Below are 25,539 nucleotides of genomic sequence, written 5' to 3'. Positions count from 1 at the left end.
TTACCCGGCTTATATGAGTCCCGAAATGGCCACCACTTGGACTTCATCGCCCTTCGACAGCCCCATGCTGCACAACCTGCAGAGCCGAGGGACGCCCGCCGCCACCCGCCACGCCAACATCGGTGAGAGCATCCACGGGTTGGGATGGGGAAAGGGAGGGTTTCACCCCAATATTTGGTGCATCCTTTATGGATAGGGCGAGGAGGCGCGAAGGGGAGGAGGGAGAAATTCGGCGTATTTGGGATGTTGCCGTCGGCAAAATACGGGGGTCCCCGCGGTGCTGTGGGTGACCTCTCTGGAAAATCGCTGTTTCAAAATATCCTCAAGGAAAAGAGTTTCCAAAACATAACTATAGTTTAAGATAGGCCTGAAGAGGCAAGAAATGATGTGCTGAGATCCTGCTGGCTCCACAAATAGCTCCGAGGGGATTTGGGGGCTGAGATGGGACCATCGCGATGCTCCGTGGGTGTGCAGGCAGCCCCTTCCTCGGCTTGTTGTAGGTGGAAAATGGGGGAAATTACATGGAAAACAGGGAAAATCGACGTTTGGCCCGTGAATCCCAGATCTTCCCTTTGGGCTGTTTTATGTTATGTCTCTTTTTTTTGTAACTTTTGGAATGGTTAGGCTAGAAAAAGGGAAAGCAAAAGGAAATTTGGTGCCAATAAGGGAGAGATGCTAGAGAAGGAGAAAAATAAATTAATCCACATTTATTATCACACTTTTGGGGGACTCACAGGCATGTCGGAATGACCCAGCCCTGAATTTCAGTGTCTCCTTGCCCCCTAAAAAATCTCAGCCCTGATTTCTTGTGCTGATCTCAGTCTCGGAGCCTTTCATTTTATTAAGCACCCCTGAGTCCTATGACCAGAAATCAGCCCAAATGGCTTAATTTTTTTATTATTTTATTTTATTTTATTTTATTTTATACAGTGGAAGAGGGAGAAAGGCGGATAGAAATGTGGGGCATATCTCTGCATCGTGGTTTCATAAACTCTTTTTTCCTCCCCACTTTCTCTCCACGAAGGTATTCCTATCGGCTTCGGGGTCGGGGTTAACAAAGAAAATGATTCAAATTTGTCTGCAGAAAGGTTTTAAGATCGCATTCTTTAACTTGAATTTTTCAGGGTAATTTTTCCGCCGTGTCTAGCAAGATTTCCTTTCTCTTTAGCATTATTTTAAGCCGTCAAAGAAAGGAAAGTTGGGTGTCGGTGAAGGCTTGGCCTTGCCAATGCCTTTCGCTTTGCTTTGGGCATGATGAAATTGCTGAAAACGGGGAACAGATTATATTTAAGGATAAAATTTTAGCCAACCAGGCAATGTTTTTGGGAAGCCCTGAGAAAGTAGAAAATATAGGAAAAAAGCAGGATGAATCGAAAAATCAAATAATAATTGAATATTATCAGCAAGGACATAAGAACACTCATATTCAACTCCTGTGCCAGCTCTTCCTTAGGGGGAGAAAAAAAAAAAATCAGCTTTTAGCAAAAGGGCTCTTAGTAGTAAAAATAACCTAAAACCAAAATAATGCAAATTAAAAAATTGAAGTTGCAGAAATAGCCGGCAGCTTTTAAGGTGCCAGGGATGGAGCGCAGTGATTTGGGGGTCTCAAGCCCTGCGTTAAGCGGTGGTTTGCATTGCGGGTCTCGCAGCCTGCCTTTTGGTGGCAAAAAAAGTGGTTTGGTTTTTTTTAATCTGAGCTCTTAAATAGCACTGCGAAGATGGGATGCGTTGAGCCAGTCCAGAAAACGTTAGCCGTTGCTAACGAAGGAGGAAGGATCCGGGAGCCTTTTCCATCGCCAGGTCCTGGTTTGGGTGCTGGATTCATGGTGTTGCCAAAACCGGGGGATTTATTAGCGTGGGTTTAATTATGCCTCCGCCCTGTATGTGGAAATGGCACTTGGTTTAAATGAAAAAATGCTCGGTTTATGGTAAAAAAAAAAATAACATCGGCTCAAACAAAACCGGCCTGAAAGCTGGAGAGTTTTAAATTGAGGATTAAAAATGCTGCAGGGATTTTTTGGAAGCTGGGAAGTAGTTTAAGGTCCAGACCTGCCCCTTTCCCTCTTCTCCCCGTGTCGGGACGCGGCCGCTGCCGGGCTGCTCCCAGCTGGGGCGATGCTCTGCACAGGCTGCGGGTATCGAGGGGGTTTCTAAGCAGGGAGAAGGTGTTTGGTTTCGGGTTTTTTTTGTTGGTTTTGTTTTTTCTTTTTTTTATGAGCAAGGGTGAAAAGCCCTGACGGGCTGAAAAATTTGAAAGATTTTGATTCTAGGATTTTATGATGTAGTGGGAGGAAAACACCACCGTAGATTGCACCCATCCCAGACCCACTTTAATAACACATCTAAGCCTGGCTCAGCAGCCCCTGGCAGCGTGGAGCCTAAACTTCTTCCTTTGCCTTTCCTTCGGACTAAAGATATTTTTATTCTTTGCACAATGAGGAATCGCAATCCTTTGTGCGAGGCTGCCTTAAATCAAATTATTTTTGCAGCGCTCTCATTTCCCTCCAGGGATTTTGCATCCCGGAGAACCCTGGGATAGGGCTAATTGCAGAGCAGCCCTGGGATCATAAGAATGTTAATTATTATTGGTTTTTAATAATGAAGAGCAAGGCTATGCAGGTGTAGCTGGATATGCAGGCTACGCCATCGGGCACGGCATTTTTTTAAAGCAAAGCACCAAGGAAAGAAATTTAGCGAAAATGTATTGAAAGAAAATGATCTGAAAAGACATAAAGATATTTTTGGTTTTCCTTGATAAGGGGAATTTTGGCCTGGGTTAAAACATGCCTCTGTGGTATACAGTGCTGGGAAGGATGGGTGCATAAATCACACACGGGGGCCTATTGGAAAAACTTTCCCTGGTGTGAGTTTCAAACGCCAAATTTGGGCTTTTCAAGGGCGAGTTTGGCGAATGATTCCATTCCCCTGAAGGGCAGGATCAGCCCCTGCCATGGTCGAGGCTGTGAACTTGCTCCAGGCATCGCCTGGGCTGGGGTTACAGCGAATTCCCGACTTAATGAGCCATGAAAAGGATCCGCTGCAAAGTCTCCTTCCAGGAGACTTCCCTGCCACTCCCAAAAAAACCTCTGGAAATCTCTCCCAAAATTAGCAGGGGTGGGCAGTTTGCCCTGTCCCCCTTCACCAGGTAGAGGGGAGCGGGGATGGAGGGTGGGATGGGACCCCCACCCCATCCAGCCCCCTGCCTCCTGGCTATTTCCAGGCTGGGGATGGAGCGATAGATCCCAGTTTGCCATCCCCACACCTTTCGATTTTACTTTTTGAAAAAAAAAAATAAAAAAGAAAAAAAAAGACAATAAAAAGAAAAGGCAGTGTTCTTTTTTTTTTTCTTTTGCTGTGGCACGGAGGTGGTTGATGTGGTTGGGAATAAATGGGGGCGAGGGGCTGCGGGCATTTCTGGTGGGTTTTTTTTTTTTTTTTTTTTTTTTGACTTAAGTTGAAGTCAGGGTTTCCCAACCAGGCACAGCAACAGCATCTGGGAAGATCAAAGCCTGGAGCAGACATTGGGTTGGAAAATCTCTTCTCTACTGCTTGGTGGGGGGAAGAGATTGTGAACCAGATCTGAAGCTTTCCCATAGGGATGCTAAGAGATTTGCCCTGTAGCATCCCCGGGGCCAACATTTCCAGTGACTCATTGGCATTTGTGACAATCCTCTTGCCCTACAAGCAATCCCTGGAGCCCAGCATCCCTGCTGTCCCTGCCCAGGGAGGGATGGGGCTGGAGGATGGAGGGATGGGGACCTGTCTGGATTTGCCCGGGACCCTACATCCCCAAATTTGCAAGCGGTTGCATTTCTCACCTTGGTTCCGCCGGCGGGGAAGGTTGGCCCAGGGCTTTGTTCTCCACCCCTGCGGGGTTTCCAGCCGCCTTCTGCTCTCCTGCCTAATTTAATTGTCACCCGTCAGTCTGGGATTTGGGATGAAACCCACAGAATTAGGGGACACATGACTGAGCTAAAACACACAGCTGTTTTTTATCCCCCCACCCAAGTCCCCAGAGAGTATATTTTAAATTATAAATAAAGGAACAATAATAATAATACAATCTATTCTAGTCTATTCTAAAATAGAGTATTTTCTATTCTAAAATTCGCTGTTATGGGCACTCTATCACCCTTATTAATAACTCATTTCTTTCACTGAAAACTGCACTTTATTACCAAATATAAATGTATATATTGCATAGAATAGCCATGGTGTAGTATATAACACATTAGAAATGTTTGGGAATTTTTGTAAAGCAGCAAAACTTACGGCAGTGGACAGTAGCCCTGAATCTAAGACTTTATTAAGCCAGGATTAATTATTTTTCTCCTCCTTGCACGCACTCGCGTGCGAGTCTTTGTCCCTGTAACAAAAAAAGTGATTTTTTTTTAAGAGACATCCTAATTTTTTTTTTTCTGTGTTTAGTTCCATCAGTTTGGGGGGAAAAGTGGGGAAATCCTTGGAAAAAGAGGAGGGTTTAGGTGGTGTTTCCCCAAAGAAATTGGACCCAATCCTGCTGCTTCCATGCTCCTCTGATGAAGAACCTTTGGCTCGGCAGGCAGAGAGGGGCTCCCCCAAACTGGTTATCCCAAACGCAGCCGGGTATTTTGAATGGGCAAACCATCTTGCTGCCGACAGATGTAAAATTAAGGATGCTTTGAAAAAAAAAAAAAATTACCAATGAAGCACCAACCAGCAAATAAAACCCCAACTTGGATGAAAAAAGCAGCAGCACAGCGACATGAGCAAGTTTTTGTGCCTGAAGGTCAGCAGCCTGTTGCTGCCAGGGGATGTGGGATGTGTGCAGGGGAAAAATGCAATTTTAATGGAAATGCAATTAAAAAAACCTTGATAGTGTTGTCCTGAAACACACAGAGACCTTGTTTCTCATCAGCACAGGGCTCTGGGCTGAAATTTTCGCTCCTCGAGGCCCGCAGAGCTTTGCATGCGTAGGTAGAGGGGATGCAAATATACTAAACCTCCTTCTTGGAGGTTTTGTTCCCAAATTCCCTGCCTTGCACGCCAACCTGGTGTGTCCTTCCCTTCCTACAATTTTCATCCTGAAAAGGAGGTGCAGAAATAGGGTATTTGGGGATGTCCCCCCGCTCAGTGATACTCCTGGGGGGGCACAAGGCAGGGGGAATGTGGAGGGATGCATCTTGGATCCTTGGAGGCTTTTGCGACCTTATTGCGAAAAAACTTCACGAAGCGTCTGCCACCCATTTGGGGCTCGCTGCTGCCTGCGAAACCAGGCAGGGATCCGTGCTGAGAGCTCAGACCATGGGCTTAAATCAGACGGTTTTGCTCACACTGGAAAAAAAATGCAGATTTTTTGCTGGGACGACCATGCCAGCCCCGTCTTACAGCGACGTGCGATCCCCGAACAATTCAATTACGGTGCCAAAACCCATCAGTGGTAATGGCAAGGTTGGGTTGTCAGGGGTATGGGTTGTTTTTTGGGGAGGGGATGTGTGTAATTCTGTCTGGAGGATTGCAGAAAGGGAGATTGGAAGCGCTAAAGATTCACCTTATCGATGGATCCCGAATTCGCTCTGCTGTCTGGCAGGAAGGTGTAAATACGCCTTTGGTGGGCGAGTGTGAAATGCAGCTTAAATAACTGAGGAAATATGTGAGAACATGCTCGTACCTCCAAATTATAAAAGCAAATTTCATTATAAGGTTGAATTGAGGCTTTTTTTTTTTTTTTTGAGGGGGGAAAGGAAAAAAAATAAAAACCTTGTGGGTCTCCTTTGTGGGGCAAAAACCTTGCCGCTGTCGATGATAACATCCAGCATCACGACAAAATATTAAAATCTCTCTGGCCTTTACGAGTCTTCCCCCACATCATCGGTCACGGTGACCGCTCCAAGCTGTAAATACATCTGGAATGACAAATTAAACCCAATTATCTGCCATGCCTGGAGCCAGGAGGTCTTTCTACGCGGGTGCTTACATGTGCGTGACAGCGCTCGAAAATAATTCCATCATCGTTGGCTTCGCAGCGGCTGGTACGAGCGGTATTAAAGGCTCTGCCGGGCTAAGCGAAGCCTTTGGAAGGTCTCATGTGGGAGAAATATATATTTTTTTTCTTTCTCCCCCTTGCAAATCTTCAGAAGGTCACTTGCTGCAGGGTTTGCTGGGGTTTGCTGTTGCATCGTTTTTAAATGCTTGGGATTTATTTTTCAAGCAGGAGTTAGGTTTGCTCATCTCACAAAAGCACAGGCGGGCAAAGGATCTGCTAGGAAAAAATATCTGGGCTGAGATTTTCCAAGCTGGACATAGACCTGACCCCGCCATCAGCACCGAAACATTTCTTTCAGACTTTGGCAAAATCTGGATTTTAAAGCCAGGTTTGAGGCAGTATCCACTAGCAGTGAAAATAATTCTTTTATTTTCCAAGAAGTGCCCGGTGATTATTTTTTTTCTCAGTTATTTGCTGACACAGAGGGGTTTTTTGCTTAATTAGGTGGACACCTAAATGTAGGATGAACCTTTTGCTTGCAGAGGGGCAAAGTTGTGTCCTTCCCACGTCTTTTTGCTCTTTTTTCTGTCTTTCTAAGGCCAATCCTGCTGTTTCGCCCAGGCAAGGCTTGCAGGATCAGGTACCCCCAGTAAACGGATTCAGTATGGGCTGTGGAAAGAGAAAACAGCGAAAACCCTCCCCACACACACACTTTGCTTACTCAGAGCTGAAATTATCCCTGTTTTAAAGCAAAGGGAGGTTGGCCTGGAGCTGGCGCAGGATCAGGCCCATGCAAGACGCTTCCATAGGGAAGGAACGCGGCGTCCTGGGAATTGTTTGGAGCTGTACAGGTTTTCCTGGGGAGGCGAAGCTCATTGTACAGGAAAACTCCCCAAAAGCCAGCAGGACTTTTATTTTTCCTTTCTGGAAAGCGGCCACTTGGTTTAGATGTTGCAGCATGAAGGGAATTGTGCTTTTTATTTTTTTTTAAATTATTCTTAGTGACCTGTAAAGCTGGTGAGCCCCTTATCGGAGCGGCTCGAAAAGCTCACGCCAGCGTTGGGAAAGGACTCAGAAACTCGTTCTGTTTGTGAAAGAGGGGGTGGAAAAATAATTCATGGAAAGTCAAGGAAAAGCAAGTTTTCCACCGGCAGCAGAGGTGGGGTGAGGGCAGGCGGGCGAATGATGCAGGGGGCTCATCTCCCGTCTCCAGCAGGGACTGGTACTGGATGCTTCTGAATCTGGGATCGCAAAATCACCGCCTGGAAATGTTTCCTCCTAATCCCTGGGAATTAGGTGGGTGTCTGCTGGAGGAGCATTTCAGGAGAGGTCCCGCGGTGGGATGCCGCTGCTTGCTCTTGCTCTTCTTCCCAAGACTCCACAGTTTTCTGCTGGTCGATGCTTCCAGCTGCAGTGGGGTGTATTTACAGGGTGCCAGCCGTGCCGTCACGGTCTCCTAAAAGGTTAAAACCCAAACCCAGCAGAAGAATTTAAGGGTAGAGATGGTGCAGAGGGGGGAGAAGGAGACCACGCCACTCCCTGGGAGCAAGATTTTGCCAATTCTTGCTTTTTTTTTTTCCCCCCACAGCTCCTGCTTGCATGGTGCTCTCAGGCTGTGTCTATAATATTTAAGGAAATTCCAAGTTGTCCTCTGGCCTCAAAGACTGGGGGAATGGGCTCTCTCCTTTGGCTCTCCAAATACCTCTGAATATTTTGGGAGACATTTCCCTCTGTTCTGCTTCTCAGCTGCCTGCCTCTGGCCATTGCCAACTGTTGTTGCGCCTCGGTTTTCCTTCAAGCTCCAGCTTCTAGAGTCATGTTATCATACAGCAGGCTTTGGTTTAAAAAGGAAGGAGCAGCTTTTCTGGACAAGAGAAAAACTGGGAAACCCAGATTCCTATGTGCTGAAACTCTAGAATAGACAAAAAAAAAAATTCCTAATATTTATTATTTAAACTCCTAGTAGTTTCCAAGCCAGGCTCTTGGGTTTGTAAGCCAAGGAGCCATCATTATTTCATATTTAGGGCTTGCTGCAGAAAATCAGTGAGGCGGTGAGCCCCAGACATCAGGACTCCTCTGAATGACATCTTTGTCCCCAGATGGACCAGATTATTTTGGGAAGGGAGCGCTGGCCCCAGGGGCTGGCTGCTGGGAAGGATGTTGAGTTGGGACATGCCGAGCACGAGAAAAGCAGCTGGTTTGGGGGGGGATGTCTCCTCCTTGTGCTCCCCTGGGCTGGGAGGATGCCCTGGATGATCCTAGACATGATCAAGGCTTTTCTCCAGGGGGTTCCCATTTTTTGGGCAGATCATTGATGCTGTGATTTACCCTGACCCTCTGGATGTGAAGATCTGGCTTTGAGAGTTTTCCCAGATCCCAGCACAAGCAGGAAGGTGAAGTCCTCCTTGTACCCCCTTCCCTTTGCCCCCAGATGGGGAATGGTCTCACTTGGGCAAGGCTATCTGCCCGCCCCACTGCCTGCCCCATTGCCTCCTCTCCCCAACCATTTCCATTCCTAAACCACCATCGCTGTCAGACCCCGTCACCTCCCTTCGCGCGGAATCAATAACAACGGGTGAGCAGGTTAATTATAATCACAGAATAAACGCTGCAGTCTCAAAGTTCACTCCACTTCAGCAGCATTTCAAAAAAAACGAGCGGACGACGCCAAGAAACTTTCATTGATTCCTCCGGGGCAGGTGTGGGAGTTTGAACCTGTCCCCAAGCTGATCTTGATTCGAGACCTACTCAATTTTCTTCCTTATCTCGACTTTCGCCTATCTTATAATGCCTGTTATTTTAGATAAAAAAGTCCAATCAATTGAGTTAGAAAAACTGCGAGTTATATGCTGCCCTGATAAGTTGGGTACCCGCCGGTTTATTGGCCTGGGCTGCAGTTTCTGCGGGAACTGACCTTTGCAGATGCTTTATCGGCGGCCGGGATCCATCCTCCCACCCCGCTCGGGGGCTGAGTTGACTTAACGTTCAGTATAACTAATAAAAGAGGAAAAGAGAAGGGCCAGGGGTTAGACAAACTGACCGTCCTCTGTAATGGGATGAACCGCAGTAAACACCTTTTTGTTTGACCCCGGCTCCCTTTGTCCCCAGGGAGGCCAGGATCTGGTCTGACTTATTTTGGTGTAAGTCCTCTGGGTGGTATTTATCAGCGTGACACCTCCGAACTGGAGCCAGAGCCTATGTCTAAATTAATTAAACAGGGGCAGGGGGTTGAATACGCACATGAGAATCAATATTTGTTAGTGCCGTCATGTTCAGAGCGTAGATGTGTGCAGCAGTATATACCCTACATATTTTGTATATTCCTACACATGGTATATATATGTTTTATATATATAAAATATGTAGGGTTTTTATATATGTGTTCGTGCATGTTATATTTGTGTACGTATATATTTATATATATATACAGCTATCCTATATAGCTATAGATTAATAATTCCAATAGCAAAAGTGGAGAAAATGGATCAGAAATGACTCCCAGCTTGCTAAAATGGCATTCTTAAGGACATAGTATATGTATATATACACAAATCTATACATTCCTACATTTGTATGTGTATATTTGTATACATGATACACACACCTATGACCATGATAATAATACAATTAATTGTATTCCTACAAGCAGGATTTTTCCTATTTGACTTGGGTAAATGTCTTTTCCACTGATCTGCACCAGTCTGGGGGGAAAAAAAACAAACAACAAACAAAAAACCCCAAAAACCACCAAAAGCAAAAACCAAAAAACCAAACTGATTTTCTGGAGTTGCAGGATTGCACAAATGCAGTCCAGCCTCCTGCTTGAAGCAGGACAACCACCAGCACCAGCTGAGGCCAGCTGGGGATTTGCCTGGAGGAGGCTTGGAAATGCCCAGGGCTGGAAATTCCCCCACCTCTCTGGGTACTCAACCCACCTCCAAATGAAAACGCTTTTCCTGTGGTTTCTTGCTGCCCATTGTGCCTTCTCCCACTATTGAGAAGAGTTTGGTTCTGTCGTCTGCACACATCTGCTCAGCTTCTCCCTGGTGTCTTTGTTATGATCCCAAACAGCACCAGCTGGCTGTGGTCCACCTGGGTGCTGGTGGTCACCTCTACAGACAGATGGATGGTCACCATCAGACAGACTGATTCTGCACTAGGATGTATGACCACAAATCATTGGGTTCCTGTGGTTTAAGGAGTTTCAGCTCATCAGCTGCTCTGTAGAAGCCCAAGCAGGCCAAGAGCACGTGAAGGCTGTGTCATGCTTGATGATGAACTAGCACCAGATGCCAGCCATGAGAACCCACCAGACTATGCTCCTCAGTCATTAGCATGTGCCTGGTGTGGTCCAAGCACAGACCATCTCAGCCTGACCCAAACATCTCCTGGTGCAGGTCCTGGCAGCAGTCTGGAGGTGACCACTGTAGACTGGGGTCCAAGAGCATTTGAACATGGCCAGACTCCACCAGCTGGGCTTTGGGTCAAGGTCCACCAGTCATGCAGTAACTGGCCCTGGTTCACCAGTTACCCAGCAGCCATACGGCCAGTTCCCATGGCTCAGCTGTGGAGCAGAAGCTTGGCATGCCTCCACAGCACACCTGCTTGTGGTCCCCTGTGGGGACATCAGACACAGCTGCACACGTCAGAGATGAGGAGGTTGGACTAGATGTCCTCCATGGTCTCTTCCAACTCAAACTATTCTATGATTCTATGATTCTGTGACCCATTGCCTGTTATCAACTCAGAATCGGCTGTCCGCATGGGATCCATGCAATTGAAAATCCCAAGCTTTCCTGATCCTCTACAATTTTTTACTCACTGTGAACTAGGTGACCTGGGGGTTGAACTAGGTGATCTTTAAAAGTCTCTTCCAACTCAAATCATTCTCCAATTCTGCAGCCTTTCCCTTGCAGTCATCAAAGAAGAGCCTTTGCTAAGGCACATCCATTTGGAGATGAGACATATTTCAAGTTGGATAACGCTGGAGCTGGTTTTCCTCTGTCAAAAGAGAAAAAGACCATTTCCAGGTACCTCCTGCCAAGCAGACCCCTGGCTGTGGATGGCCCCATTCTGGCCATTCCCTGGGCTCTCCACGCTAATCTAAGATTTGTTAAAAAATATTTGGACAGTAAATAAGCAGAGGAATCTCCTGTTTATCAGAAGAGCCTCTGATATTTACAAGTGTAAGGATTCTAAGTAGGAATAAGAAAGGGGAGGTCACCTTGGTGGGTGAGATGAGGCGTGCATCCCAGCAAAAGAAAGCAGACCTTGGAGTTCACTCATGTACGACTTGACAGTCAGCAGGAGTTGCTGTAGGACACCAGGTTGCTATCAAAGGGGTGTCCAAGCAAGTGATCTGACCAAAAGCACCCAACATTCTCAGGGGTGTTTGCATGCCTTGCTTCTGCATAGCAGGAGACCTTTTGTTTGTGGGACCTTTTGGATGTGGGACATGGTACTCCAGTGGGTGGGTCGACAGTCTCTCCACTGAGCTTTGGTACAACCATTGGGCTTCATGGTTTGGAGCTGGGGGTTCTGGTGTGCTGGAGAGCTGTCAATGCTTTTCCAAGCAACCAGGTTGGCCAGTTGCCCAGGACCATCCCCTGACCTTTCCCCTTCCTCCATCCACTGCTTGTCTCCACGTCTATGACTGTGGCCTCTGAAAGGTGTCCTGTTGCCCACCTCCAATGAGGCAGGGAAGAATCTCTGCTCCTTCTCATGGGGACAGAACAGTGTCACAAAGAGATGAAAAGCCTTGCTCGAAGGAAGCCTAGTGCAAAGCCAAGACTGCACTCAAATCCAAGCCCAGGATTTGACCAACCTTCAAGTCATGTCCCTCTTGCACATGATCTCAGCTGGTCCCTTGGCTGCTTCTACCTCCACTGTCCTTCAAACTGGGGAAAAACACATCCACGAAGGAAAGGAGTATTCTTGGCTGCTGGCAATGGTGTGTGCCACAGACCTTGGCTTGCCGCAGGCAGAGGAGGGAGCTTTGCAGGGGAGGGACGCAATGTTCCCTTTGCCTTGATGGGAAACATTTGGCCTGGGAAGGGTTGCACAGGAACCATCTCACTGTGGTGTTTCACGAAGGAAGGAAAAAAACAACAGATTTTTTTGCCTCTTCAAAAGCAGCATGTGCCTTAGCCAGATTGTAGGTTGAATGTTTCTTCAGTAGTAAGTAGGGTCTTGAGGTTTGCAGGGGGAAAGCTCTTTGGTCTAGGTAGCCAACGGAGGGACCAACCATCTTCTCCACTTTAGACGTGTCAGATAAACCCCAAAACATTCTTGAGCCATTTCTGTGAAGCTTCACAATGATGCATTTTACTTGAAACTGTGTTTTTGCTTAACAGGGAGGAATTTATCCCCTTCTCCATTTCCTGCAGATGAGGAATCACACAGGTGATCTCTGTTAATCCAGATCAGAGAAGAACAGGGAGCCACATTCCCACCAGCAACCAGCCCAGTGATGGGCACTGCTCAAACAGGCACTGTCCTGCTCTCCCCGTGTACCTGGGTCCCATTAGTCTCTAAAATAGATTAATTTCCCTCAAATTCTGTTAGAACAGGCAGAGAAGAAGGACGGGGAAAAAAGCCAGTGAGCAGAAGCTGTTTCTACAGAAGCATCCCCAGCTCCAGTAGCTGAAGAGTAAGATAATGAACATGGGCTTTCTGATCGTGTGTCGAGCTGATGAGGTCCCTCCCCATCAAAAAAAAAGGAAAGGCTCACTGGCAGCTTTCTCTTGGCTGTAGATCTCTCCCAGGCATAAATTCGGGTTCTTCTATTTACAATTGCTCCCTGTCCCTTCTACTTTCATGTCTCCTTGGTTTTTCCTGCTGTCTTCCTCTCCAGTTCAGCCCTGCTCTGCCCTGGTACTGGAACAATCATCACTTTTAACTGCTGTGATCTGAGCAGAAATCTTTTGGTGAATTTTTCCCCTTGAAACTTCAGCTTTTGGAGTCATACAACTCAAAGGAGCATCTCAACCCATTCAAAAGAAATAGGATGTGACTTTCAGCTCCACTAGCTGCAGGAAAACCCTTATTAAAAGGAGCCCAAAAAGCTTGTACTGTAGGATGGATTTCCACACTGCCACTTTTTAATGGAAACAATCTTGGGATTTGGGATAAACCATCCTGAGCAGCTGGGAATGGCTAATCCTGTTTCCCTCTGCCGTGCTATCGTGGCTGTCCCTTGAAGCAGGGGGTGAGGGTCTCTTGGGTGGGATCCCAGGGTGTCCATGTGTCCAAGGGGCCAATGTCCTTTGTCTCAGCTTCAAGTGCCCCTGGGAGTCCATTTGGGATTCGTGTATACACAGGATCACGGCTCTCACCTCTTATAATAACAAATTGTTTTAGGAAACTGCTTCTCGGCGGGGAAAACCGCTCTCAGGGTCTGTTTAGAGCCTGTAAGTGCCTGGCTGTGTTTGAAGGACAGCTTCTCCTTTGCTGAGTTGCTTCGTTGGGTTGAGAAGACACTTCTGCAGGGGGAAATGTTGATATTAAATATCCCGCTGGCTGTAAACAAAACTCCAGCACTATATTAATGGAAGGCTCTTTCCATTCCTCTTCACCCAGAGGGGGTGAAGGCACGAGGGGGCTGGAGGGCAGAAGAAGGGACACAACCTCGTTGTTGTTTCTCATGTGGCAATGACAGGGTCTGACCCAACCCAGTCCAGGGAGGACTCTTTGTCCCCTTCCAGAGGCTGGTTTGGGAACAGAAACGTACAAACTGGTTGTTGGTTCTGAATTGAAGGATTCAACATCTCTCTGTCGGAGGCACTTTTACTGTTATTATTCTTTTTGGTCCTCATCCATCAGGTTTATGTGCTCAAGATGATCTCTCCAAGGTTAACAGATTTCAGGTTGTTAAAAAAAAGCTCAAGCAAACCCAGAAGGACTTAGGAATGGACACACCATCAGGATGGCAGAGTTGGGGTTTGTAGAAATGGTGGAAAGACCCAGAGAAGGTGGCTTAAGCACTCTTCAGACTCAAGCCCTAGGCAACTTCCCTCTGATCCTCAGCTGACTCAGTTGTGAGAGGGTATCTGATTCTCTGGGTTGGGAAGGCAAAAGTACTCAGACTTTGGGTGAGCCATGTCCTTGGTCAGAGATGCTGTCATGTCCTAGACATGCTGGAAAAAGTGCCTGGAGGTGTGGGCGGGCTGGCGGTGCTCAGATCTGCTTTCTTGTCAAGCCCTGCATTGTCCATACCGCTTGATCTCTGTGGACCTGGCGGTGGATGTGAAGGACCACTCCCAATGACTAAGAGCCATGACGGGCCATATCCAAGAATGTTTTTTCCCTACCAGACCCCAGAGCCCCCACTCAGGAGTTACTCCTGGCTCCCTGAGGACTGAATGTCCCATTGTGGAAAGTATTTCTGCCATTAGCATGCTCAAGGCCTCACCCAAGATTAGGAGGCTGTTGTGCAACACACAAGTGACATTTCCTGCCCTAGGGACCTTGAAGTCCTCATGAATAGTAGATGTGAGGGGAAAAAGATCTCTTTTTATATAGCAAGCTGATAACCAGGACAGGGACAGGACCCAATCCATCCTCTCCACCGGCATGGTCGTTTGGAGAGATTTCATGATGTGGTCTCATGCGAGAAGCTCCTTCATGGACTAAAGGTAGGGTCTTATGAAGAATTAAGTAGAAGGCCATTAGCATTAGTCAATGCCAGGGACCCAACCCAAAAAAAAGGACTGAATGATCCCAAGAGTGATATTATCCAAGATAAGGGCAAAGGCACGTGGGGGCGTTGCATGTTCAAAGAGGAAGATGAGGCCATTCAGCACACATGACACTTCTCCAGCTATGGGTTGGTGTCCTCCTCAGCCTAACCAGCAAACGTTATCCCTTCCTCAACCCTGTCCCAGTGCTGGCCATACCTGGCTTTGGGAGAGGGAGTAAATCTTTCCATCAGAAAGAGTATTGCAGAGGTCACCGGACGGACCCATAAATCTCCATTATCAGGCAGCGGCTCCTGTGCCACAAAACGGAAATTATTACCCTGAGTGTGACTGGGGGAGCCTTTCCTTCCCCCCTCATTGTTCTGGGCCCTCCGGGAGCCGCTCGGGCGATTTGCTGCCTGAATAAACGTTTCCTTTCCCGGCTGCTAAGTACAAGGAATAAGTGTCAGGGGATCTCATAATGCCAGAATTTAGAGCTCCAGCCCCGAGACAGAAGCCAAGGAAACACTTTGCTGCTTTTTCCCGGGGAGCCTCCTTAATCCCTACTATTAACAACAATGGCAAATTAAAAAATTAGTGTACTTGAAGCCCAGTGACCTCCATGCCCAATATAGCTCAGCTTGCTGGTGGAACATGCTTCCTGTGGGCTCTGAGCCCTGGGAACGTTTGGGTTTCCTAGGTCTTGGTATCATGCATCAAACTGCATGGGCTGCAGCTCTTCAGGTGACACTTTTATCATTATTTTGAAGACCCTCAGGTTTCCAAGAGCAGTTGGGATATCTCAGCTGTGTGGCCAGAATGTCAGCTCAGAAATCTCCCCTTGGCAACTTCATCCTTGAGTCTAGAGATGCTGTGACATTATAGGACCTCTTTTAGAAAGCAATCCAGCCCCTCGCCTTCCACTTCTCCACTGGGGACCAAATGCCCTTCGTTCACTAAAGGGCATGCACTAAGCCCACGTCATCTTCTCTGAGCCAGTATCCAGCAGTGTCCAAGACACACCCTTTGCCATCATCAAGCATACTCCATCCCTGGAGGGGTTCAAGGCCAGGCTGGATGAGGCTTTGAGCAACCTGGGCTGGTGGGAGGTGTCCCTGCCCGTGGCAGGGGGTTGGAACTTGGATGATCTTGAAGGTCCCTTCCAACCCAAACCATTCTGTGATTCTATGATTCTATTACCTCAAAGCAGGAGAGGATATTTCTCCTTCAGTAGGTCAAGGAGCTCGCCCTGCTCTGACGGGGCTCCAGGAATGGTTTTAATGAGGTGACAGTCTGCAGATGTCATCTTCTGACTCAGCACTGGCTGGGGCACCATGGGACACACCCATCCAATATTGCCCCATGAGGGCTGTGATTAGGGAGAGCCACCTATTGCGTGGAGCCTCAGTGTGCCTTGGGAACAAAGTCTGGTCCTTCCCCGTCTCCAGCACCAGCGATTCCTATTTATTAACGTTCACAAGGATCACCTTTGTCTGCACCTGAGAGGGGAAAATCACACAAATGTTATTACTACGGAAGCAGAAGAGGGTTTTTTTTTAAACTTATACCAGTGAAAGTCCCTCAAGAGAGAATCTCCAGTTCAAATCCCATGGAAACTGGAAAAATAACGCCAACCCCCAAACAAGTAGCGAAGAATATAGCTCAAACTAATAACGATGAAAAAGGAGAGCAAAGGGAGCTGGTCTCAAGACTACTTTGCACTGGGATTTCGGATGTCTGATTATAATCCAACAGCGAAAATAATGCGGACAGTGGACCTGGGTGTCACATAAACTCTTAGGAAATAACCCTCCATATTCAGTAGCAAATTTGATTATTCTCAGAAAATAAGATACTTACACTTTCCCTGTTTCAACTGCACATCCTCTGTTTTTTTTTTTTCTAAAAACAAAAGTATTCCCATACTTGACATTTCTTCTTATCATACCCATTTTGTGGGACCTTCTTATTCAAGAGCTAGTCCAACTCTCCACATATTTGAGGGGCTGTTAGGAATTTTCTCCTTTTTGTTTGATTAAAAACTTTCCAATTTTGATTTTCTGGTGGAAAAATCTCCAGGAAATATGATATTTTGTAATTAGTCACAGACACAACTCTAATCAGTCAAGAGTTTTAACTGTTACCTTTGGACTACCTCTGCTCTGCTAAATTCTCCCTGAATTATGCCAACAACTTTGTACTGAATTATTTTCAAAGAACAAGGGATTTTCACACAGGACAAAAAATACTCTGAAAATAATTTGGCTTTTTTTTTTCAAAAATGTTAATAAAAAACTTCAACAACTTCTAAGATGAAAAAAATAGTAAAATGTTTTCCTTTCTTGAGATTTTTCAGGGAAACAAATTCTTTCCTGACCAGCTGTTCCAATTCCTTCTCTTTTCAACTGAAGTTTATTTGCTCTAGATTTTGGCTGCGACTCAGTGGTGATTTTAAAGGGGAAAGTGAGGCATTATGGTTACACTACCACTGAATCCACGTGTACAAAAATCACCTGGAGGGATCTTTCCTAAACCACCAGAATTGCTCAAAGTTAATGAGATTTTCCTAAGCTGCTGAGAAGATACTGGATTCCTTCTTTTCTGGCTCCAGAGCCCCTTGGGTACACTCATTTACTGTTTTCTAGTATTTCCCAATGGCCACATTTGGGAATGGCCATAAAAATGCCATTTTTAGCCTGGTTTTCTAGGGAGAAGTAGGCTCATGTGAATCTGTTTCTTTCTGTCTCTGCTTACTGGTGCCACTGTAGTAATTTTTTAATCCTTTGGCTCTTTCATAGTTATGCAATTTCCTATGGATTTCCAAAAATAGCCTGGAGAAAAGAGAAAACAAGGTTGATGTCTGAACATAACTCTTATTAGATAACAAAGAATCCACACGGGATTGAGACACAGATTGGCAAGAAGCCAGATTTTGTTGGTGTGCTCCTTGGGGAACTATTGTCTTCTAGCAGAAAGCTGAGATACTTGTGTAAGAAGCAGGTGGACAAGCACAAAATAGAGCAAGATGGACAATAGTATTTTAAGAGTTAACGTTATGCTGGTCTGTAATGGCTGAAGGCCTTGCTGTCCTCCAAACCTCTCCTGTAGGCTGCAGTTCATTGGGAATTTTTTCAGCAGCCTGGTGTATTCCCAGGCTACACTAAGTAACGGAGTCCTTTGCTGTCACTTGTCATTTTCTTCTCCCCAATTATTTTACGTGTCCATCTGCAGGAAGGACTGCTTTTGTAACAGAAGAAAGACATTCCCAAGCTGAACTCAGTAGCTGATATTCTCCATGTGGGATGACCATTGGCAATGCGCATTTTCAAGGGCCATGCCACCTGGATCCAGCCATATTTCCATCTCAGCAAGGCCTAGAGTCGATATTTATATTTTATTAGGTGAAGTTCTTGGCTTCTCAAGGGCACTGTATCCAAGGGTGAGCTGACCTGTGTCTTTCCAAATGACGATGCGGTCGAGGTGCATTGTGCTGACCTCTGCACCGCCTTACAGATGATATGGAGCTGCCGGAGCCAGGGAGATTGGACTGGCCCAGCCCAGGGCAGTTGTCCTCACCCTTATATCCAGCCACAGCCAAGGAGGTGGAGGGTGAACCAGGAAGGTGGTGGGTGAATGTGCCAAGCCCTGGAGAGTGGTGTCGAGCACAGTGGAGATTTGCATCAAAAGCTGAGTCTCTTGATGCCTGGGAATGCCCAATGATGTCTGTTAGCTGGCAGCCTGAGCTGGGGTTGTACGTGTGGGTTCTTGCAGTTCAGGAGATGATTCTCATGAAGAGAAGAGGGTGAAGGCATGTGAATGTGTCACCCCCTTGACCCTCTGTAGCCTTTCCCCTCTTCAGGAGGGCTGGGTGGGAGCTGGCATGGAGTGGAGTGATAGTACGAGGGGTAACAGTTTTAAGCTGAAAGGGGAGATTTAGATGAGATGTGAGGAAGAAATGTTTTCCTGCGAGGGTGGTGAGGCAGTGGCCCAGGTTGCCCAGAGAAGCTGTGGATGCCCCATCCCTGGAGGGGTTCAAGGCCAGGCTGGATGAGGCTTTGGGCAACCTGGGCTGGTGGGAGGTGTCCCTGCCCATGGCAGGGGGGTTGGAACTCGATGATCTTGAAGGTCCCTTCCAACCCAAACCATCCTGTGGTTCTATGGGCTGGATGAGGAGCAGTCCTGCGGGGTAGCAGGGCACATGGCATGGCTTTCCCCACCCACACCTGCTTGAGCCCCATTGAGAGATGCTTGGGCAGCTCTCTGATCTCTGGGTAGTTCTGCTTTGTGGGTCCAGGCGTGTGGTTGCCCGTGGTCACAAGTAATTTGTCATGGTTGTAAACACGGCTGCTCGTGTGCCCCAATCCACTTGCCCTGGCTATGTCCAATCTTGAAAATTGGATAATGTCAGAACAGAAGGGAAGGTTTCTATTTTTGGCTCCTTTTACCTGTGTCCCAGCACATCCCTGCTGACACAGAAGTCCTGGAGCCAACAGTGTATGGCAGGGAAAGGGGTTCCTCTTTCCGTAGTCCTGGGGGCTTCCTTGAGAAAGGAAGAACTGTTTTCCTGCATCCTATAAAATCTAAATGTTTGTGATTTCTTTAAATGTCACTTCTGGGCTCAGACATTGAGAACCAGACCAAAAATTAAAAGTACAGCTACCCAATTAACCAATTATTTTCCCTTCTCTCTCACCATGGCAGCGGAATTTTTTGATGACTATTCAGAAGGTCGAGAATGTGTCAACTGCGGGGCCATGTCCACCCCACTCTGGAGGAGAGATGGCACAGGGCACTACCTCTGCAATGCCTGCGGGCTCTACCACAAGATGAACGGCATCAACCGGCCCTTGTTCAAACCTCAGAGGAGGCTGGTAAGTCAAGACCACACAACACATGTGGGGCAAGAATGAGGCAAAAAGACTTTGGCTGGGTGGAGATGCCGGGGGTGTTTCAACTCCTTGGGTCCCCATATGCCCAACCTAGGTGGTTTTGATCCAGATTTCCAAAATAAACCACATATCTTGTGCTTGGTATGCTCCAAGACCTTGTAATGTCCGGACTAGTTCTGCAAAGACACCCAGGCCAGGCAGTGGAAGGGGCTGTAGGACACAGGGGCAGTACCACGGTGTTGGTTTAGCAAAAAACAGTCTTTGCTTTAGTACCCCTGAGGCATATTAGGATGACTGGAAACCCTTTCCAGCTCCACCACACCACCACTCCATCTTCTCTTACCTTCAGGGTCCTTCTTCCCCAGTCACTTCATGGTGTCCAGCCACCTTTTCTGGATACTCTGCTCCCTCCTCGCTTGGGTGAGCTGAAGCCACTGTAGGGCAGATCAGGGCATCCCAAAACCTGTGGGACCAGGGTATCCCAAAACCTATGGGGTCAGGATGGGGTACGTATGGTGAACCTGGAGGAAGGGAACATCTTAGTGTTGATATCCTGCCTGTCCCAGCATGTCTTGTGAGGGGTTTTGGGAAGGTCTCTGTAGTCTGTGCCCCAGGGACATGGGTCCATCATGACTCCAGGCAGCAAGGAGACAGCATGTCATCCCTCAAGCCCGTATTTCCCTCCTCCTTGTCTTCCATGAGGCTCCATCCCCAACATTGTTCGAATCACCCAGACCTATCTGTGCTTAAAACCAGCTGTCCCCTGCGAGTGTCAAAAATGTCACTGTCAGCTTGATCGCTGCCACCAGCCACAGCCAGCCAGCGCCCTCTTGTGAAAACCCTTCCTAGACACCGCACGGACTGAGCCCGGCGGCCTCTGCACCCTGGCACCCAGGCCCTTGCTCTGTTTCATTTACTGGTCTGTACGTTACCCCTGGGGACAGCTGTGTGGTCAGGAATGGCCCTTTGGGTACCAGGCCTTTGGACCGAGCAGCAATGTACAGCCGTGGGCTAAGGCTTGGAAAACCCCACGAGAAATACAAAAGCGTGAGCTGTGCAGATCTGTACATGCGCATTTGTCACTTGCCTGGGCAGCAGAAAATCGGGAAATCTTACAGAAAAGGCCAAATTCCTGTTTTTTTTCTTCTGGAATGGAATTTCCATGAGGAAAAGGAGGATATGTCTAAGGATGCAATGCAGGGATTTGGTTAAGTACTGACAATTGCTCTACCTAGATAAATATATTCAGTACAAGTGATTGAGTTTAATCTGTCACTGTGTAACGCCCTTTTTTTTGAAGACTGAGATAGGTCAGAGAGCCCTGCAAGGGGAGATCTTTGCCTTTGCTGCAAGTTCTCTTTTAAGTTCTTGGTCCACATACAAAGGCCAATGATTGAAGCTAATGCATGGTGAGGTTACAGCTAAAAGAATGTTTGGTTTCTCTGCATCAAATGAGTTTCCAGCTTTTAAAGTCCTAAAAAAAAATACTTGAATTTCCATTTCTATTGTCCTGCTGCTGTAGATTAACTGATCCTAGGAAGATTTTTTTTCCTGTGAGGGTGGTGAGGCAGTGGCCCAGGTTGCCCAGAGAAGCTGTGGATGCCCCATCCCTGGAGGGGTTCAAGGCCAGGCTGGATGAGGCTTTGGGCAACCTGGGCTGGTGGGAGGTGTCCCTGCCCATGGCAGGGGGTGGAACTGGATGATCTTTAAGGTCCCTTCCAACCCAAACCACTCGATGATTCTATGATATGATTCTGTGAAGAGTCAGGCAGGTGTGCAGGATGTGGCTTTTTCTTCCCCACCTGACACTCTGCTTCCAAGCTCAAAACTGGTATTTTATACGGTCTCAAGCCTTCAAGTCTTAATCCTGTGGCTTTTTGAGCCTGGCTAAACCGGTTCACTCAGAAAGACAACTTCAGAAGGCTTGTTCCATGTACTGTTTCATTAGTGTGGTTTCCTATTAATTATCCCTCTTTATCTTTAGGAAGACGATGCTGCTGGAAGCATTATTTTTCTTATCTCCCCCTCAAGCCACACAAGCAACATCACGCAAAGCCAGCAAGGAGTATGTAACCTTCATGGCATTGATAATGTCTTCTTGGGATATAGAATCATAGAATCACAGAATCACAGAATCACAGAATGGTTTGGGTTGGAAGGGACCTTAAAGATCATCTAGTTCCACCCCCTGCCATGGGCAGGGACACCTCCCACCAGCCCAGGTTGCCCAAAGCCTCATCCAGCCTGGCCTTGAACACCTCCAGGGATGGGGCATCCACAGCTTCTCTGGGCAACTATATGTCATGATGCTGGAAAGGTGAAGGGCTTGAGAGCCTGAAGGGCAGGATGGTCTGAGATCCAGACCCGCTAGTGTAGGTGTGTGGACATGCAGTGGGTCTCTAAGCTGCTACTAGACCCACTGGAGGCCTGGGGCTCCGTTCAGGTGATGTCTCTGGCACCATCTGAGATGCCCCAGGACAGCTGAGATGTCTGGCAGGCAGGAGGCAGTGGAAAGGCAGCAGAGCAGAAGCTGAAAAGGAAAAGGGGAAGAAAAAGGAAATTGTGTTATCCACTGCAGCAAGCTGAATAGAGAAAAAAAGAGAGAAATGGAGAGGAGAGGAGAATCTGAGGAATGCTGACACAAGCTCATTGGGATCTGAGATGTTGATGTGTTTTCTTCCTCTGCGTTTTCTCGCAGTCGGCTTCTCGCCGCGTCGGCCTCTCTTGTGCCAACTGCCACACGACAACAACCACGCTCTGGCGCCGAAACGCTGAGGGAGAGCCCGTCTGCAACGCCTGCGGACTATACATGAAGCTCCATGGGGTAACAATCTTTCATTGATCTCTGCTCTCGATGGGGACGGTATCGACAGCACCAAGCTGGGCATTGGGCTCATCGCACAACCCTGTGCTTTCTTGCAGCTGTTTTTCCTGCTGTCCCTCTGGGCTTTAGTCCCCCTCAACATTGGATCATGTTTATACTCCAAAGAGTGATGCATGCAGGGCATTTCTCACATATTAATTCGCCACCCTTTGCATCCAAACCTTAAAACTCAATAAAACAAGTCCCAGATTCTTCCCACCTAAATTTAGGCACTTTAGTGAAAAACCTGAGTCAGAAGCACCAAGAAGGGCTTGGCCCTTCCTCACGGGGTGTCCAGTCGTAGCTGAGACCTGGTTGTAGACTTGTCATAGTAGCAAGAGATGACTCTTCTTCCATGGGGGTCCAGATGGTCTCTTCCTGTCAGTGGGGGCTTCCTGTATCCATGCCATATCTGATATATCTAGAAGAGTCCTGTTGGAGTCCCAGGGACAGCAGGACTTTAAGACACAAATCTCCAGTCCTTCTCTTACCAGTCAGCAGCAACAGGGCCACCTCCATGGCAGAGACAGACACCTTCAACACCTTGGCAATCGCCTAGTAGCAAACCCTAGTTTTGCTTCTTATTGCTTCTTGTAGTGGTTTTTTACACACATCCATGATCTCAAGGATGCTTAAGAGTGGATGGAAGAGCATTCATGAGGTCAAAGCTGGAAGCCAAGGTGGATGAGGGGAAGCCTCACCTAACCCAACAAATTCTTCCTAGAAACCCAAGCCTGTTTCTGAGCATCTATACTTTTCTAAGGCTCTACACCTATGGTGTGAAAACCCTCTGTATTCCCATTTGGGTGTACATCTTGCAGGTTTGACTTCTCTTCCCACAGCAGTACTGACCAGGGACTTTGGGCTCCACCTTGTTGCTTGGTTTAATTATGAGCTGGTTTTCATGAAGCCAACGAGGTAGAGCTGGAATCCCATTCTCCTAGATGACCTTCTGGACATAGAGAAACCAATGGGCTTTTCTATTTGGCTCTGTAGGTTCCGAGGCCTTTAGCAATGAGAAAAGAGGGCATTCAGACGAGGAAGCGCAAGCCGAAGAACCTTAACAAAACAAAGACACCAGCAGGTAAGTGCTGAATGGACCTGTTAGAGTGAGTCCAGAGGAGGCCACGGAGATGGTCCGAGGGCTGGAGCAGCTCCCGTGCGAGGACAGGCTGAGAGAGTTGGGGGTGTGCAGCCTGGAGAAGAGAAGGCTCCGGGGAGACCTTCCAGCACCTTCCAGGGCTGAAAGGGGGCTACAGGAGGGATGGGGAGGGACTCTTCATCAGGGGGTGGAGTGACAGGACAAGGGGTAATGGCTTTAAGCTGAAAGAGGGGAGATTTAGATGAGATATTAGGAAGAAATGTTTTCCTGTGAGGGTGGTGAGGCAGTGGCCCAGGTTGCCCAGAGAAGCTGTGGATGCCCCATCCCTGGAGGGGTTCAAGGCCAGGCTGGATGAGGCTTTGGGCAACCTGGGCTGGTGGGAGGTGTCCCTGCCCATGGCAGGGGGTTGGAACTAGAGGATCTTCAAGGTCGCTTCCAACCCAAACCATTCTGTGATTCTATGATTCCATTAATAGGGGACTTTATCCTACATGTATACATGCGTGCACTTGTGTTTCTGACCATCATGCCCTGTGAGTCAGACACCCAACCACAAGATGGGCTGATTCTTCAAAAACTGGGGATGTCTGAATGCTTTTAGCAATAACAAAGCCCTTCCCACTATTTTTTTTTTTTGTTTTTACCTACACTAACTTTGGGTGGGTGGGTACAGCTCTGAACTGAAAGGTCTTTGGGAAGAGCCTGTTTTACCATCTGCTTTCTCACAGGTCCACCCAGCAGCGAGAGTCTTACCCCGACCACCAGCTCCACCAGCAGCAGCAGCAGTGCCACCACCACCGAGGAAATGCGCCCAATAAAAACAGAACCTGGGCTCTCATCTCATTACGGGCACCCCAGCCCAATTTCTCAGGTACAGAGGGACACAGTGGGACAGTGGGATAAAGATGGGAACTAGGATGGTAGACATGGTGAGAAGAACATCCTCAAAACCTCCGTGCCTCCTTTCAACCCAGGGGTCTAGGAGTTCACAATAAGAGATGTCTCCTCTGGGATGGGGCAAAACCCCCCATTCTTGTCACCACGTCTACAGCACAATACAGCTTTTTAATGGTGTGTGGTAGTTCTGAACGGACAAGAAGCAGTAGCAGCTTTGTTGAAAACATGAAATTCCTTCTAGCTGGGCAGCTCTATAGGTCCCATAACAAGAAAATGGCCGTTCCCTTTTTAAGATTTTATTTGATTTGTCTTGACCAAGGAAAAACTTGTCAATATTACCCTACATTCTCTGCACTGGCTCACTGTGTGCTGAGCGACAGGAGAAATGCAGAATAAAGTCACACAGCCCAAATCTAACCGACTGACTAAAAGACAATGGTATATGATAGTCGCTCTCCTTTTGGGTCCATACAGAGAACTCCAGTTTTCTCCCTGGAGAAAAAACAGGTGGTCGAGTGTTGTGCTGGATCCTGTACCTGCAGCACTTTGCAGCACTATTGTGTGCCCTGCAATCTCCAGGAGGCTCATTGTAAGCTAGGAGAGTCCAAGGCCAATGAAATCTCAAGCCTTGGGAGGTAAAATTATAATTTCTGACATTTAGAAGGGAACAAGATGTCCCATATGCAGTGACAGGAAAGAACAACAGGGAAGGAAAGAGTCTGTCCAAAGAATCATGCATGAGCTGCCATCTGCAAATCTACAGACATGATTTTACGACAGCAGCAGCCCCCCATAAAGGGATACACATGGTCCTCCATGGTCTGAAGCTTTGTTCACAGGATTTGTCCTTTTTCCATAGGCATTCTCAGTCTCTACCATGTCTGGACATGGATCGTCTATTCACCCTGCGATTTCAGCTCTGAAGCTTTCCCCGCAGGCTTACCAGTCAGCTATCAGCCAGTCTCCACAAACCAGCTCCAAACAGGACTCCTGGAACAGCCTGGTGTTAGCTGAAAACCATGGGGACATCATAACTGCATAAGCTGGTCTTCCCCCCATGGACTTGGTCCGCTCGAGAGATGAAGAAGACGTCATGAAATCATCAAGTCAATGTTGTTTCCCTGCTCTCCTGTCTTCTCTCCCCTTGT

The 25,539-nt window shown here is 47.5% G+C and overlaps 1 protein-coding gene across 1 annotated transcript in view; it reads left to right on the top strand.

The window, feature by feature from the left end:
* GATA4 (GATA binding protein 4) overlaps positions 1-25,539 on the top strand; it is a 25,971-nt gene extending 432 nt beyond the window's left edge. The window contains exons 2-7 of the mRNA XM_010074315.1: positions 1-122; positions 19,342-19,511; positions 22,228-22,353; positions 23,389-23,476; positions 24,223-24,365; positions 25,251-25,539. Of these exons, the coding sequence (XP_010072617.1) occupies positions 1-122; positions 19,342-19,511; positions 22,228-22,353; positions 23,389-23,476; positions 24,223-24,365; positions 25,251-25,433 (832 nt within the window). The 3' untranslated portion in view covers positions 25,434-25,539. The remainder of the gene's footprint in view (positions 123-19,341; positions 19,512-22,227; positions 22,354-23,388; positions 23,477-24,222; positions 24,366-25,250) is intronic.

This window comes from Pterocles gutturalis, unplaced genomic scaffold, assembly GCF_000699245.1.
Source record: "Pterocles gutturalis isolate BGI_N339 unplaced genomic scaffold, ASM69924v1 scaffold16012, whole genome shotgun sequence".
Lineage (NCBI taxonomy): Eukaryota > Metazoa > Chordata > Aves > Pterocliformes > Pteroclidae > Pterocles > Pterocles gutturalis.
This window is presented reverse-complemented; position numbering and strand designations above follow the sequence as displayed.